The 16,220-nt window shown below is 36.3% G+C and overlaps 1 protein-coding gene across 2 annotated transcripts in view; it reads left to right on the top strand.

Moving 5' to 3' along the window:
• LRBA (LPS responsive beige-like anchor protein) overlaps window positions 1-16,220 on the top strand; it is a 756,763-nt gene that overhangs the window by 330,740 nt on the left and 409,803 nt on the right. For both annotated transcript variants that reach the window (XM_025385122.1, XM_025385123.1), the window contains one exon: window positions 13,421-13,587. In XM_025385122.1, coding sequence (XP_025240907.1) covers window positions 13,421-13,587 — 167 coding nt within the window. The remainder of the gene's footprint in view (window positions 1-13,420; window positions 13,588-16,220) is intronic.

Genomic DNA, 16,220 nt, shown 5'->3' with positions numbered 1-16,220 from the left:
CCTTTAATTCCTCTGTGAAACTCTCCCTGTTTTTTTTGTTTTTGGGAGACGGAGTCTCACTTTGTCACACAGGCTGGAGTGCAGTGGCATGATCTTAGCTCACTGCCACCTCCACCTGCTGGGTTCAAGCACTTCTCTGCCTCAGCCTTCCGAGTAGCTGGGATTACAGGCACCTGTCACCATGCCCAGCTAATTTTTGTATTTTTAGTAGAAACGGGGTTTCACCATCTTGACCAGGCTGATCTTGAATTCCTGACCTTGTGATCCATCTGCCTTGGCCTCTCAAAGTGTTGGGATTACAGGTGTGAGCCACTGCGCCCAGACTTTTTTTTTTTTTTTGAGACGGAGTCTCCCTCTGTCACCCAGGCTGCAGTGCAGTGACCGGATCGCAGCTCACTGCAAGCTCTGCCTCCTGGGTTTACGCCATTCTCCTGCCTCAGCCTCCCGAGTAGCTGGGACTACAGGCGCCCGCTACCTCGCCTGGCTAGTTTTTTGTATTTTTTAGTAGAGACGGGGTTCACCGTGTAGGCCAGGATGGTCTCGATCTCCTGACCTCGTGATCCGCCCGTCTCAGCCTCCCAAAGTGCTGGGATTACAGGCTTGAGGCACCGTGCCCGGCCTTTTTTTTTTTTTTTTTAATTTTTTTGAGGCAGGGTCTCTTCTGTCACCCAGGCTGGAGTACAGTGGTGTAATCTCGGCTCACTGCAGCCTCAACTTTCTGGACTCAAGCAATCCTCCTACCGCAGCCTCCCAAGTAGCTGGGACTACAGATGTGTGCCACCATGCCTGGCTAATTTTTTTTTTTTTTTTTTTTTTTTGTAGAAATAGGCCTTTGCCATCTCTACAGTCTGGTCTGGAACTCCCTGAGTGCAAGGTATTCATTTGCCTGCCTTGCCTCCCAAAGTGCTGGGATGACAGACATGAGCCACTGTGCCCATCCTCTCCCTGATTCCTAACAGTTCCTTCTTTTTCTGTCTTTCCAAACATACTGTCTATAACTCTTTGAGCAGTTATCTCATAGCTTATTTCTATCTCATATTGTATTTATTTTACTGAACTACACTGAGATGCTGGAAGACAGAGACTATTTGTTATGTATTTTGATAACACCACAATTAAGCCTACAATAAATGTTAGGTGTTACTATTATATGACTGGCTATGTTCTAATCGTTTTATGCCTATTTTTGATCCTCCTGAAAAGCATACCACATCATCTCCTTTTTTATATGAGGAAACTGAGGCACAGGGTTTCAAATAATTTGCTGAAGCATGAATGTATCAAAACCAAGAGTTAAAACTCAAGTCATCTAGCTCTAGAGTTGGTGCTCTTAACTACATTGTTAATTATGATTTTTATACATAATTGCTTTTTTCTTTCTGGTTTTCATGCTTGTTCTTGAACTACTTTTATTTGAAATTTGTTTTTGTTTTTGAGACAGGGTCTCACTCTGTCAGATAGGCTGGAATGCAGTTGCCTGATGATGGCTCACTGTAGCCTAACCTCCTGGGCTCAAGCTCTCCTCCTGCCTCATCCTCCCAAGTAGCTAGGACTACAGGTGCATGCCACCATGCCTAGCTGATTTTTCTATTTTTTGTAGAGATAGGATTTTGCCATGTTGCCCAGGCTGGCCTCGAATTCTCCTGGCCTCGAGATTTGCTGGCCTTAACGTCCCAAAGTGCTGGGATTACAGATGTGAGCCACCACGTCTGGCCTTGAAATTTAAGTGTGAGATTAACCTATTTGTAGTAGCCAATATATTTATTCAAAAGTAGGAGACCTTGCTAATACAACTAAAAGACCCTAGTTTTTTATGCTTTTAAAAACCCATTGGTTAGGTAGAGTTTAAAGATGATAAGATTTCCTTAAGATCATCTAATTCTTTTGCAGATTAGCAAAAAGTAAAGTTTAAGAAATTAAAGCTTCTTAATTTATCTGTCTGTGTGTAACCATTTATACATAATATTTTGTGAAGATACACACTCATCCCTCTGGATCCATGGGGAATTGGTTCCAGGACTAACTGCAGATCAAAAATTGGTTAAGGCCTGGCTCTGTGACTCACACTTGTAATCTCGGCACTTTGGGAGGCTGAGGCAGGAGGATCACTTGAGGCCAGGAGTTTGAGACCAGCATGGCCAACATTGAGACCCTGTCTCTAAAGAAAAATATTATCTGGGCATGGTGATGTGTGCATGTAGTCCCAGTTACTCATTAGGCTGAGATAGGAGGGTTGCATGAACCTGGGAAATTGAGGCTGTAGTGAGTTGTGATCATGTCACTACACTCCAGCCTAGGTGACAGAGTGAGATTCTGACTCAAAAACAAAACAAAAAATTTGATTGAATCTGTGGATGTAGAACCTGGGGATACAGAGAACTGATTGTTATTTTTGTTGCATACTATAGTTTTAAAATATAATTCTTTGGTTTCAACCCTATCCTTTGCTTACTTTTATGTTATTACTATTTTCTTTTTTTTTTTTTTGAGACGGAATCTCGCTCTGTCGCCCAGGCTGGAGTGCAGTGGCCAGATCTCAGCTCACTGCAAGCTCCGCCTCCCGGGTTCCCGCCATTCTCTTGCCTCAGCCTCCCAAGTAGCTGGGACCACAGGCGCCGCCACCTCGCCCGGCTAATTTTTTGTGTTTTTAGTAGAGACGGGGTTTCGCCGTGTTAGCCAGGATGGTCTCGATCTCCTGATCTTGTGATCCGCCCGTCTCGGCCTCCCAAAGTGCTGGGATTACAGGCTTGAGCCACCGTGCCCGGCCATTACTATTTTCTTGAACACAGATAGTAGCCATAGTTTACTTTATTTTCCAAACAGATGTATGATATATGTTTGCATTGTTGAAGGATTCACTTTGTCTTTTTGGAAGATGTTTAGATATTTGTGGGTTTTATTGTAAATAAGTACTCTAAAGAAATAATGAAAACAAAATATTATGTGTGGAATTGGCACACAAGTAAAAACTATAGCCTTCTTATTAGTGTTGGCTTGTTTTCCCAAATATTATATATACTTAAGAGTTCACAGAAGAAAAGTTTTTTATTACCAAAAGTGTAAAGCAAAAGAATAGAAGAACCTATATTAATCTTCAAATTATTTAAAAATATTGTCTGAGGACTATAGTTCGTAAAGATAAGAACCCAACAAGTTGTATACAGTCTATTAAAACAAGAAGAAATGGAAGAGATACTTTCATAAGTGTTTTGCCTGTTTTAACCTTGAATGCTGTTATCAGGGAAAGGGAGAAGGGGGATGCTGCTCTATCTGTTTCATTGGCTTAGGCTTTTTCATGCTGAGAGAAATCAATACTTCGAGTCATTGCATGACAGAGGAATCACTTCAGAATTAAAGATTGCTGTCACACATTATCATGGGTTGACTTTTGTTTGCTGTCGACATTTTTAAGCTTTCATTTTTCTGTCTTTTCTATGAGTCTTTCTGAGTTTCTGTAGATAGCTTTTTTGTTTTTTTTAAAGATCACGCTTTAAATCTAAGGTAGGGGATCAAGTACAAAGACCTCCAAAAGTGAAATATTGAGAAACTTCTTCATTTATTGTCCCTGAAGTGATATCACTTTTAAATTGTTTGCAGTGAGACAAGTAATTTATAGTGTAAGTGATTTTAAGACAAATTGAGAAGTAAAGTACTACACTTAAATGTGTTTAGCAGAAGCAATGCTTGGTTAACTAAAAGTGTAATAATCTATAGCCATGTAAAAGAAAGAAGGTCCTGAAATGGAATGATGTACAGTTTGATTCCATTATATAGGAATGACATTTTACTCTAAACAGTGACTACCTCTGTAGAAAGCAACTGACCAAACAGGGAGGAAGTAGAAAAGAGAAATTTCTTTTTCTTTTTTATGGCATTGTTCTTTGATTTGTTTTTAAAAGCAAGTATGTGTTTCTTTTAAAAGTCTTAAAAAGAGGTTTTAAATACAAAACTTTTAGACCAACACATAAATTGTTTAATTATCATTAAACATTATTAATTTAGGAAAAGGGCTTGCTATTTTATCATTAAAATTGTGTGTAATTTATTTTTATTTCAAAACTTAATAAGACCTTAATTGCAAACTTAATAAAAATTTGCTTTTTATAACCTGTTTCTTTAAAAACATATTACTCTGAAAACCTATCTTTAGAAACAATGTATGTTTAACATCATTAATTTAATTTTTTTGTGATACTGAAACAAAGAGTTTGTGAGAAGTCTTCTAGCTGTCCAATCACAACCCCTTTCTACCCTGTTAAGGTAACCACTGTTCTGAATTTTATGGTTGACATTTGCTTTTGTTTTATTCTTTCAAAACTTAAGTATGTTTCTTTTAGCACTATAATTTCTTGCACAATTTTTGATCCTTACATAAATGGAATTATAATATATGTATTTTATTCTGGAAATTTTATTTCAACATTATGTTTCCAAAATTTAATTATTTTCTTACATGTTTCAACTCCACTTTCATTACTACATAGTATTCCATTATGTATAGACTGCTGGCTGTTCATTACCTCTTTCTACTGTTGATAGGCCATTGGATTATTTCCAATCTTTAGCTTTTATGAATATGTAGGCCATTAGTTTTTTAATAATCTCTTTTGTTTGGTTGGTTGTTTTAAGTGTTTAGCTATTATGAATAATGCACTTTGAACATTTTATATGTCTGGCGCATGTCCTCATGCATTTCTGTATGGTGGAATTACTTGATTACAAAATGTTCATATTTTCGCTTTTAATAGATATTGCCACACTATCTTGTGAAAGTATATACCATGCCCAGCTTCAATGTAGAGTTGTTCTCATTGTTCAGCATTCTCATCAACAATTGACTGATAATTTTTATTTTGGCATTCCGGTAGTTGTACTTTTATTTTGAATTTTTAAAAGAATTGAGTCTATTCTGCTTGTTATATGTTTTCTGTTTTTTGCTTTTGTGAGTACATGTTGCTCTCTTACCCAGTTTCTTATTGGTTATCTGTCTCTTCCTCATTTATTTGTAGAAGGTATTTACCTATTTGCTATATGAGCCTATTTTTTGGCATGAGTATTTTAACTGCTTTCTCCATCTATACTTTGTCCATTCACCTTTTAAACACTTCTTGCTGGGCGCAGTGGCTCATGCCTGTAATTCCAGCACTTTGGGAGGCCGAGGTGAGTGGATCGCTTGTGCTCAGGAGTTTGAGACCAGCCTGGGCAGCATAGTGAGACCTCATCTCTACAATAAATAGAAAAAATTAGCTGGGCATGGTGGTGCGTGCCTCTAGTCCCAGCTACTTGGGGGACTGAAGTGGCAGGATCACTTGAGCCCAAGAGATTGAGGTTGCAGTGAGCCAAGATCACACTAGTGTACTCCAGCCTAGGCAATAGAGTAAACTCCTGTCTGAAAAAACAAACAAACAATTCTTAAATAAACTTTATTGAAGTATAGTTTGCATGTAATAAAATTTTACATGCAAAATGTATGTTATGATAAAGGTGTGTATCTGTGTTACCATTACAATCAAGATATAGGAGATTTGGGTCATCCTCGAGAATTCCCTTGTGATCCACTGTGGTCAATTCCTCTCCATATATTCATATCCAGTCCCAGACAACCAGTGATCTGATTTCTGTTATTATAGATAGTTTTATCTGCTATAAAATTTTATATACGTGGAATCAAATAGTAGGTACTCTGGGTTATTTTGGCCAGCATAAACTTTCTGATATTTGTTCACATTGTTGTGTGTATTATTGGTTTGTTTTTTAAAATACTAAGTTGAATTATTTTGTTTATCCATTCAGCTATAAGCAGATATTGAGTTGTTTTCAGTGTCTGGCTTTTATGACTAAATGCACTGTGGGCATTTTCATACCAGTTATTTTTGTGGAAATATGTACTTACTCCTTTTGAGGAAATACCTAGGAGTAGAATTGCTACATGCTCCTGTAAGTATATGTTTAAGCTTACAAGAAATTGACAAACTGTTTTCCAAAGTAATTGATGACTTTACAATTCAACCACCAAGGTAGATATGAGAGTTCCAGTTGTTCCATGTTCTTGTCAGTGCTTGGTATTGTAGCTCTTAAATTTTAGCCGGTCTGGTGGGTGTATAGTGATAGCTTATTGTGATTTTTATTTGCATTTCTCTGCTGACTAAGCATCTTCTCATGTGCTTATTAGCCAGTTGTGAAATGCCTGTTCAAATCCTGTGCTCATTATTTTTAATTGGGTTGTTTGTCTTATTTAGTTGTATGAATTCTTTATATATTCTTTAAAGAATTCATTTGTAATTTATATGTATGTTAAATATTTTTTCTCAATTTGTGGCTTACCTTTCATTTTATAAATTGTTCTTTTAAAGAGCAGGTGTTGGGCCAGGCATGGTGGCTTACGCCTGTAATCCCAGCACTTTGGGAGGCCGAGGCGGGCAGACCACAAGTTTAGGAGATCGAGACCATGCTGGCTAACATGGTGAAACCCCGCCTCTACTAAAAAAATACAAACAATTAGCGGGCGTGGTGGCGGGCGCCTGTGGTCCCAGCTACTCGGGAGGCTGAGGCAGGAGAATGGCGTGAACCCGGGAGGCGGAGCTTGCAGTGAGCTGAGATCCAGCCACTGCACTCCAGTCTGGGCGACAGAGAGAGACTCTGTCTTAAAAAAAAAAAAAAAAAAAAAAGAGCAGTTGTTTAAATTTTTTTTTTTTTTTGAGACGGAGTCTTACTCTGTCACCCAGGCTGAAGTGCAGTGGCGCGATCTCGGCTCACTGCAAGCTCCTCCTCCAGGGTTCACGCCATTCTCCTGCCTTAGCCTCCCAAGTAGCTGGGACTACAGGCCCCCGCCGCCCCGCCCGGCTAATTTTTCGCATTTTTAGTAGAGACAGGGTTTCACCGTGTTAGCCAGGATGGTCTCGATCTCCTGACCTCGTGATCCACCCGTCTCGGCCTCCCAAAGTGCTGGGATTACAGGCATGAGCCGCCACGCCCAGCCTCATTTCTAGTTTTATAGTATAGTTGGAAGGGTGTAAAGTCTTACAACTTAGTTTTCTAAAGTTGCTTTGCTGTTATTACCTTCTCTGTCTCTCTCTTTTTTTTTTTTTTTCTCCCTGAGATGGAGTCTCACTCTGTCTCCAGGCTGGAGTGCAATGTGCAGTGGCGTGATCTCGGCTCACTGCAACCTCCGACTCCCTGGTTCAAGCGATTCTCCCGCCTCAGCCTCCTGAGTACCTGGGATTACAGGCATGTGCCACCAAGCCAAGCTACTTTTTTTGTATTTTTAGTAGAGATGGGGTTTCACCTTGTTTTCTAGGATGGTTTCGATCTCCTGACCTCGTGATCCACCTGCCTCGGCCTCCCAAAGTGCTGGGATTACAGGCATGAGCCACCTGGCCTGGCCTACCTTCTGTTTTTATATATGTTTTAGAATCAGCTTTTCAGTATTTATAAGAATTGCTAAAAATATTTAGTAAGATTGTGTTGAATATATAAAATCAATTTTTAAAATATTGAATCTTTAAATCTATAAACTATATTTTGTATATATAAATTGTATATTTCTTCATTTAGCTTCTTAATTTCTCTTAACAATATTTTGTCATTTTATTTTTTTAGTTTTTATGGTTTTATTTTTTTATAAGATCTGTATAAATTTTAAAATGTAGCTAAATATTACATATTTTTCATGCTATTGTAAATTTTGTTTCTTCATTATTATTTCTTCTTCTTCTTGGCTCTGTAACCCAGGCTGGAGTGTAGTGGCACAATCTCGGCTTGCTGCAGCCTCTGCCTCTTGGACTCAAGCCATCCTCCCACCTCAGCTTCCCAGGTAGCTAGGACTAAAGGTGCATGCCACCACACCTGGCTGATTTTTGTATTTTTGTAGCTGTGGGGTTTCACCATGTTGCCCATGCTGGTCTCCAACTCCTATGCTCAAGTAATCCTCCCGACACAGCCTTCCTAAGTGCTGGTATTACAGGTGTGAGCCATCTTGACTGGCCTCAGTATTATTTCCTCTTAAATGTTTGGTGGAATTCACCGATATAACTATGTGGGCCTGAGATTTCTTTGTGGTAAAGTAGTTGAGTTCAATTTCTTTAGTAGAGAATATGTCTATTAATATTTTCCATTTCTGTTTTTTTTTTTTAAATCTTTTAGGACTTTTAAAAAATGTTTGTTTATTTATTTATTATACTTTAAGTTCTGGGATATGTGTGCAGAACGTGCAGGTTTGTTACACAAGCGTACATATTCCATGGTGGTTTGCCACACCCATCAACTTGTCATCTACATTAGGTATTTCTCTTAATGCTATCCCTCCCCTTGCCCTCCATCCCCGGACAGGCCCCTGTGTAGGATGTTTCCCTCTCTGTGCCTATATGTTCTCACTGTTCACCTCCCACTTATGAGTGAGAACATGCGGTGTTTGGTTTTCTGTTCTGGTGTTAGTTTGCTGAGAATGATGGTTTCTAGCTTCATCCATGTCCCTGCAAAGGACATGAACTCATCCTTTTTTATGGCTGCACAGTATTCCACGGAATATATGTGTCACATTTTCTTTATCCAGTCTAACATTGATGGACATTTGGGTTGGTTCCAAATCTTTGCTGTTGTGAATAGTGCCTCAATAAACATGCCTGTGTATGTGTCTTTATAGTAGAATGATTTATAATCCTTTGGGTGTATACCCAGTAATGGGATTGCTGGGTCAAATGATATTTCTAGTTCTAGATCCTTAAGAAATTGCCATGCTGTCTTCCACAATGCTTGAACTAATTTATACTCCCTCCAACAGTGTAAAAGCGTTCCTATTTCTCCATATCCTTTCCAGCATCTGTTGTTTCCTGACTTTTTAAATGATCGCCATTCTAACTGGCATGAGATGGTATCTCATTGTGGTTTTGATTTGGATTTCTCTAATGACCAGTAATGATGAGCTTTTTTTCATGTTTGCTGGCCACATAAATGTCTTCTTTTGAAAAGGGTCTGTTCATATCCTTCATCCACTTTTTGATTGGGTTGTTTGTTTTTTCCTTGTAAATTTGTTTAAGTTCCTTGTAGATTCTTGGAATTAGCCCTTTGTCAGATGGATAGATTGCAAAAATTTTATCTTATTCTGTAGGTTGCCTGTTCACCCTGATGATAGTTTCTTTTGCTGTGCAGAAGCTCTTTAGTTTAATTAGATCCCATTTGTCAATTTTGACTTCTGTTGCCATTGCTTTTGGTGTTTTCGTCATGAAGTCTTTGCCCATGCCTATGTCCTGAATGTTACTGCCTAGGTTTTCTTCTAGGGTTTTTATGATTTTAGGTCTTACATTTAAATCTTTAATCTATCTTGGGTTAATTTTTGTAGAAGGTGTAAGGAAGGGGTCCAGTTTCAGTTTTCTGCATATGGCTAGCCAGTTTTCCCAGCACCATTTATTAAATAGGGAGTCCTTTCCCCATTGCTTGTTTTTGTCAGATTTGTCAAAGATGAGATGGTTATAGATGTGTGGTATTATTTCTGAGGCCTCTGTTCTGTTCCATTGGTCTTATATATCTGTTTTGGTACCAGTACTATGCTGTTTTGGTTGCTGTAGCCTTGTAGTATAGTTTGAAGTCAGGTAGCGTGATGCCTCCAGCTTTGTTCTTTTTGCTTAGGATTGTCTTGGCTATGGCCTCTTTTTTGGTTCCATATGAAATTTAAAGTAGTTTTTTTTCTAATTCTGTGAAGAAAGTCATTGGTAGGTTGGTGGGGATAACATTGAATCTCTAAATTACTTTGGGCAGTATGGCCATTTTCACGATATTAATTTTTCCTATCCATGAGCATGTAATGTTTTTCCATTTGTGTCCTCTCACGTTCATGCAAAGGATGAATAGTGAAATTAGGTAGAGCCATGATGTCTAGAAGGAAAAATTAAATATTGTCTCCATTTACATTTAAAGAGCTAAAATGGTCAATTTGTCTCTTTACTGTGAGTGACTGAATTTCTTCTGAGGAGTTTTATTTATCCTATACTGAGTTTCTTCATTCTTTGGTTACAAATCTTAGGTTTCTTTAGCAATAATCATGTAAAATAGAATTGTTCCCCAAATGCTTATTTTTTTTCTTTTTATAATCAAATATTTTGTGGCCATGTTGTGATGTTATATTATCTAGTTTATATAGTGCTTACAATAGGAACACAGAAAAGTTGATATAAAACATAAAAAATTCTGCCTTAAAATTGAATGAAAATTTTAGATCTGACCGTTTATGTTACTGATAAATAGCAATATTTGTTAATGTCTCTTGTACCTCCACTCAATCTCCAAGTACAAGTATACATACATACACAAAAATGTATACTACAAATAAGTAATATGTATTTGATTCTAAAGTAAATATTTCTTATCTCCACATGACTTTGAATGATATTTCATACATAGAATTTATTATTGGTTTTTAAATAAGAACATCTTCAAATTACATTATAAGGACATTTAAATAAATAGTTACAAGTTCATTATATCTTTATGAAACATTCTTGTTTGGTTTTCTTTTATCATGTTTCTAGGTCAGATGTGACCCTAATGTTCCACAAAGAGACAGAGATTGATAATCAGGAAAGAATAGCCCTTTAATGTGATTTATATCTATAGATTTTATGTCAGATATGAAAAGTTGCTGTTCAAATTGTAAAGAAGGATCCATTAAAGAACACTTTAAAGCATTTTACCATTGAGCTTACCTTGAGCCCTTGTTTTGAGAATTATGCCTTTTCGAACAAACTTTAGTAGCTCATCAAATGTTTACAAAATATAATTTGATGTTAAATTATTATAATATTAATGAGATAGAAATGATAAGCTATTTAATAATATGTTTTTGGTTACTTTTAATACTGTTTAGTATGAAGGTATGTGGTGTTTCATAGCATTTCAGAAACCAGTGATTTTGTAAATCTCGTCAGTAGATTTGAATTTCCTCTTAGGTGAAGTTAGACAAGGACAGATATGGATATATAGTAGAGAATGTTGGAAGTTTACGGTTCTGTGAGTGTCTTATCATTTCGTACTGTTTGTTTTAGTGTATGGTTGGGTTAGATATGAAATAACTTATAGAATGTTTCTCAGTTCTTGAGTGAATATATAACAATATGACATATCAGTTGACATTTTTGTTACAATGAAATAATTTCCTAATTATCTTCACTTAAACTACTGCCCTTTCATATATTTCTTAATCATTTTCTTTTATTTGCTCGAATCATATTTTTGACAAGTGAACTCTCTTGTGGTTTGTTTGGGTCAATCTTTTTAAAAAATATAGCATATGGTCCAGGTGTGGTGGTCACGCCTGTAATCCCAGCACTTTGGTAGTCCAAGGTGGGTGGATCACGAGGTCAGGAGATCGAGACCATCCTGGCTAACACAGTGAAACCCCGTCAATGCTAAAAAAAACCCAAAAAAACAAAAAATTAGCCTGGCATGGTGGCAGGCGCCTGTAGTCCCAGCTACTCGGGAGGCTGAGGCAGGAGAATGGAGTGAACCCAGGAGGCGGAGCTTGCAGTGAGCAGAGATTGCGCCATAGCATTCCAGCCTGAGTGACAGAGCGAGACTCTGTCTCAAACAAACAAACAAACAAACAGACAAACAAAAAAGTACAGTATATCAAGTTTACTTTTAATTTCTCATCAGTTAATCTAGTTCTTATTAGGATTTATTTTCTCCACATCAGTGTTTAAATAAACAGTTTGCCTTTACCAGTGAACATCTCTGAGATGTTGAACTCAGGTACCCTCAAGTACCCTCACAGAGGTTGCCCAGGATCTTCGGATTGACGCAATCTTAGATCTAATATAATCTGCTAATTTTGCAGATTAGGACATTTAGACCTAAAGAGGTAAATGAGTGAATTGATCACGACTGACAGGAGATATTAGCAAGGGTGATACCGTAACCTGGTTTTTGTTTTGCTTCCCAATCTTGTAGTCATTTGTATAAGTATACTGTGACTCCTGTGACTTTTTTCTATACTCATTCTGCATTCCAGAATTTCTGCAGTCTGTTACTCGTTCTACCTGTATTTTGTACTTGGGTCAAACTCTCTTGCTTTGTCCCTCCCTTGTTTTTCTGCCTTGTCTTTGCTTTAAAGGTTTCCTTTATTCCCACCCAAAACTAACTTCTAAAATTCCTCTTTATTAAATTCAGCTTTTCATCTCCCTAGCATAGTGTTTTGCACATACTAAGATATTTGATTCCTGGCCGGGCACAGTGGCTCACGCCTGTAATCCCAGCACTTAGGGAGGCCGAGGCTGGTGGATTGCCTGAGCTCAGGAATTCGAGATCAGTCTGGGCAACATGGTGAAACACTGTTTCTATTAAAATACAAAAAAATTAACTGGGCGTGGTGGCGGGCACCTGTAGTCCCAGCTACTCGGGAGGTTGAGGCAGGAGAATTGCTTGAACCTGGGAGGCAGAGGAGCCAAGAAGATTGCGCCACTGAACTTCAGCCTGGGCAACAGAGCAAGACTCTGTCTCCAAAAAAAAAAAATATATATATATATATACACACACACACACACACACATATAAATATATATAAAATATATATACACACAATTTAATGTATATAAATTGCCTGGGAATTAAAATTCAAACACAAAGTGAATAGATTTATTTTTATAAATAAATATATAAAAAAATATATATATACACAATTTAATGTATATAAATTGCCTGAGAATTAAAATTCAAACACAAAGTGAATAGATTTGGGGTGGGGCATGAGACTCTGCATTTTAAATAAGATCCCAGGCAATCCCAGTGCTTTTGGTATATTTTGCTAGGACTTAAAAGACCAAACAGTTTCATGTTCTAAAGGTGTTTAGAACTAGCTCAATTTACTATTGTAAGCTGCTGTTGTCTCTTTTCTGGCCCTTTGCAGTAGCCTCATAACTGCCAACTTCTCTTCTCTTGTCCCGCTACCATCTATTCTCTAAATAGCGGCTATATGCGTAAAATTCTCTACTGGGATTCCATTACATTTGAATAAAATCTAAGCTCCTTACCATAATACAAATGATGTGGCCTTGGCCTGCCTTTTGAAAATTATTTCTTACCATTATTCTCCTTATTCACTATGTCTCAAGTCCTTTGCAACTTCACTTCATGCTGTTTGTCGTGCTGGGCCCCTGCTTCTTACAAGACTGTCTTTGTCTCATTGTTCAGGTCTCTACTTGAATGTTTATCACTTCTGAGTGTATCTCATGATTGACTTCACAGAAGTAAATTCTTGTGGGATGTTTTACTGAAAGAGCAGATCACTAAATCTCAGTCGTTAGGTTAATGAGGAATGTAAAAGTAGATTTAAAATTTTGGTTGTTTTGATTTAGGGTAAAGATTATTTCATAATGGATTTTAAAGGTATTTTTTCATATTTTTTATAGTATTAATTTTTTTTCTCTCCAAGTCACTGTGTGCCCAGTATTCTGCAGAGAAACGAGAAGATGAGAAGATGTGTGATCATTTGATAAGAGCAGCAAAATATCGTGACCATGTGACGGCAACTCAACTAATCCAGAAAATTATCAACATTCTCACAGACAAGCATGGAGCCTGGGGAAATTCTGCAGTGAGGTAAAGGGATACCTTTAGGATTTGGCCACTGATTTTCTGTAGATGGCTTAGGTTTAGATAAATGACTTTGGATATGATCAAAGCCAGATGAAGAAGAGAGTAATTTAATTTTGTATTTCATCGTCTGTATGAATTTAAAGCCAAAGGGAAGGAGAAAATCAGTATGGGTACAATTATGGATCTTTATAGATCCATATTTATCCAATCAGTATGGGTACAATTGTGGATCTTTGTAGATCAGTTTCCTCAACTACTTCCAAAATAATATTTGCTTTATCTACTTATTCCTTTTGAAATGAATTATTAAGGGAAGCACTTAAACTATCTTACTATCTATACTTATAGCCAAATTTTTACATATATAACATTTTATTTTAAAAAACTGTGCTGTTTTTATATTTTTTAGTTATTTGAAAATAACTGTATTTTCAAAGCATAGTTTGGAAAATATAATAAAATTTTTTTTTTCTTATGTTGCAAATTGCAGGACTGTGATGATAAACTTGGTTAAATGCCTTCTTTAAAATTTTACTCAATATATCTACCTTCTTTTAAGATAGCCAAATGGGACATGCTGTTGTTGATTTTACTTTATAGAAACAAAATAATTAAATTGCCTTTTAGGACTAAGGAACTTGACAAATTATAAAATGTATACTCCATGGAATATTTTATGCTACGAACTTCAGGAACATGTGTTGACTCTTTTAAGTAAAGTTAATGACAAAAATTTTTATTTGGCTATTAGAAAACATTATATTTTAATTTCTAATTTTTGCACAACTTTTTCTAGAAGACTACAAAAACAAAAATAGTAAATTACTTGTGTATTATGTAAGAGTGTAATTTGCTTCCATTTGTGTAACTTACGTGTCTATCAGACATCAAAATTCAGTTTTAGAAATTTTCCAGTATAAAGAAAAAAATTTTAACTTTTAGAAAAGTAAACTTCAAAAATTTGCATTGAAAGCTACTTGTATGAAGTATTCACTAATATAGAATAAATGTAGCATGTGATATTTATTACAAAGGATATTTGCATATAATGAATTATATTTCTGGGTACCTAATTTTTGATATTCATAGAAAGAAAGGCAAGTCAAGGTCTTGAGATGAAAAGGACAGCCAACAGGAACCATGTTTGTTTGTTTTAATCGTATTTCAGTTGATCTGCAGGTGGAAGAGTGGTCATGGAAATAACATGTGTTCATGGGCCAGTGATCTCTGGTGCCTTATCTGGCAACATCTAAAAGCCCATGGCAAGGAGAATGGAGGATTGTTGTATTGAGGGTTTTAGAGTTTCAGAGTGCTTTATTATTAAAGATTTGATGTCATTTTGACATCAGATACTGAATAAATTAGGATGTTACTCTGATGCATAGTGCCTGACACGTAGTGGGAACTCAATGTGCATTTGTTGAATCTTTTTAAGAAGTTATTTTTTTCACCCAAAAGGTTTTGCAGTTTTAAAATAAAAACGTTTAGATAACTTATGCCAAGCATTTCATGGGTCTTTTTGATGGGATCAAAATTCTTTCTGATGATAGCTGTACCTTTGTATAGCATAGTATACATGTGGTATCAAAAGGAAAACATGGTTTTCCTGAAGTGATTTTGGTGTAATAAATATCTTGGAGAGCTAAATGGACCATGAAATGTATTTATCTAGAAATAATTAGTGTTTCAGTAATAGAGTTGTTCTAAGGCATCAATTCTATTATTCATTAAGCCAGAAACAATTGAAATACATTTTGAAATATTAATATTTCTGCAAGTCCACAGAACAAAATATTTTTTACTTTTTCCAAAATAGCTGTGAAATTATTAGCTTTCTAAGGTGTACATTTTAAATTCAGAACAACAAGAAAGGGTGTACCATCACAGAGAAAATGGACATGATTAAATTAATATTCTCTTTATAAATCTCATCTTACATTTTATTAAAAAACAATATGTAACAAAGCACATTGCCTGTATGTTGATATTTCTTTGTCATTATATTTAGTCCTGTATCATATTCAACTGTTACTTATTTAGAACACCTGGTTTCTCCCTAATGCTTTTCATAAAATTATCTTTAAATAGTCCTTTCCAATATTAATTCCCAATAATGTGAATGTGTGGATCTTAATGCTCCTTTTAAGGTCCATGTAGAAAATGTAGCTGACAAAAATGTATGCTGGCTCACCGTTCTTTGACAGTGGTTAACTATTCTCTGATTTCCCTTGTATGAGGCTTGCATAATAAGCTTGTAAATTATGGACATGGTTGTAATAAATGGGAATAACACAGTGTACTTTGTTCTTCACTTAGCATAATTCTAGAAAACATAAATGGCATTAGAGAGAAATCAGAGTCATACTGTAGCTGTAATGCATTTAACTATCCTAAGCCTGTTAAAAGAAATATGCACAATGAGCAAAATTCTAGTGAAGAGGATTAAATTAAGTATAATTTCTTTGTGTTTTATCTAAAGAATTATAGTAGCATTTTGTCTTTTAATTCAATCTTATTAGAATATTTAGAAATGTCATTTGTGGCATTTTTTTTTTTTTATTTTGACCCTCCTTTGGAATCCACATAATTTGCTTGTAGCCATGGTTATGTAGGCCTAATACTTTCCCATTAATGTC

Source organism: Theropithecus gelada, chromosome 5 (genome assembly GCF_003255815.1).
Source record: "Theropithecus gelada isolate Dixy chromosome 5, Tgel_1.0, whole genome shotgun sequence".
Classification (NCBI taxonomy): Eukaryota; Metazoa; Chordata; class Mammalia; order Primates; family Cercopithecidae; genus Theropithecus; species Theropithecus gelada.
Note: the sequence above shows the minus strand (reverse complement) of the source record. Positions and strands in the feature narration are given on the sequence as shown.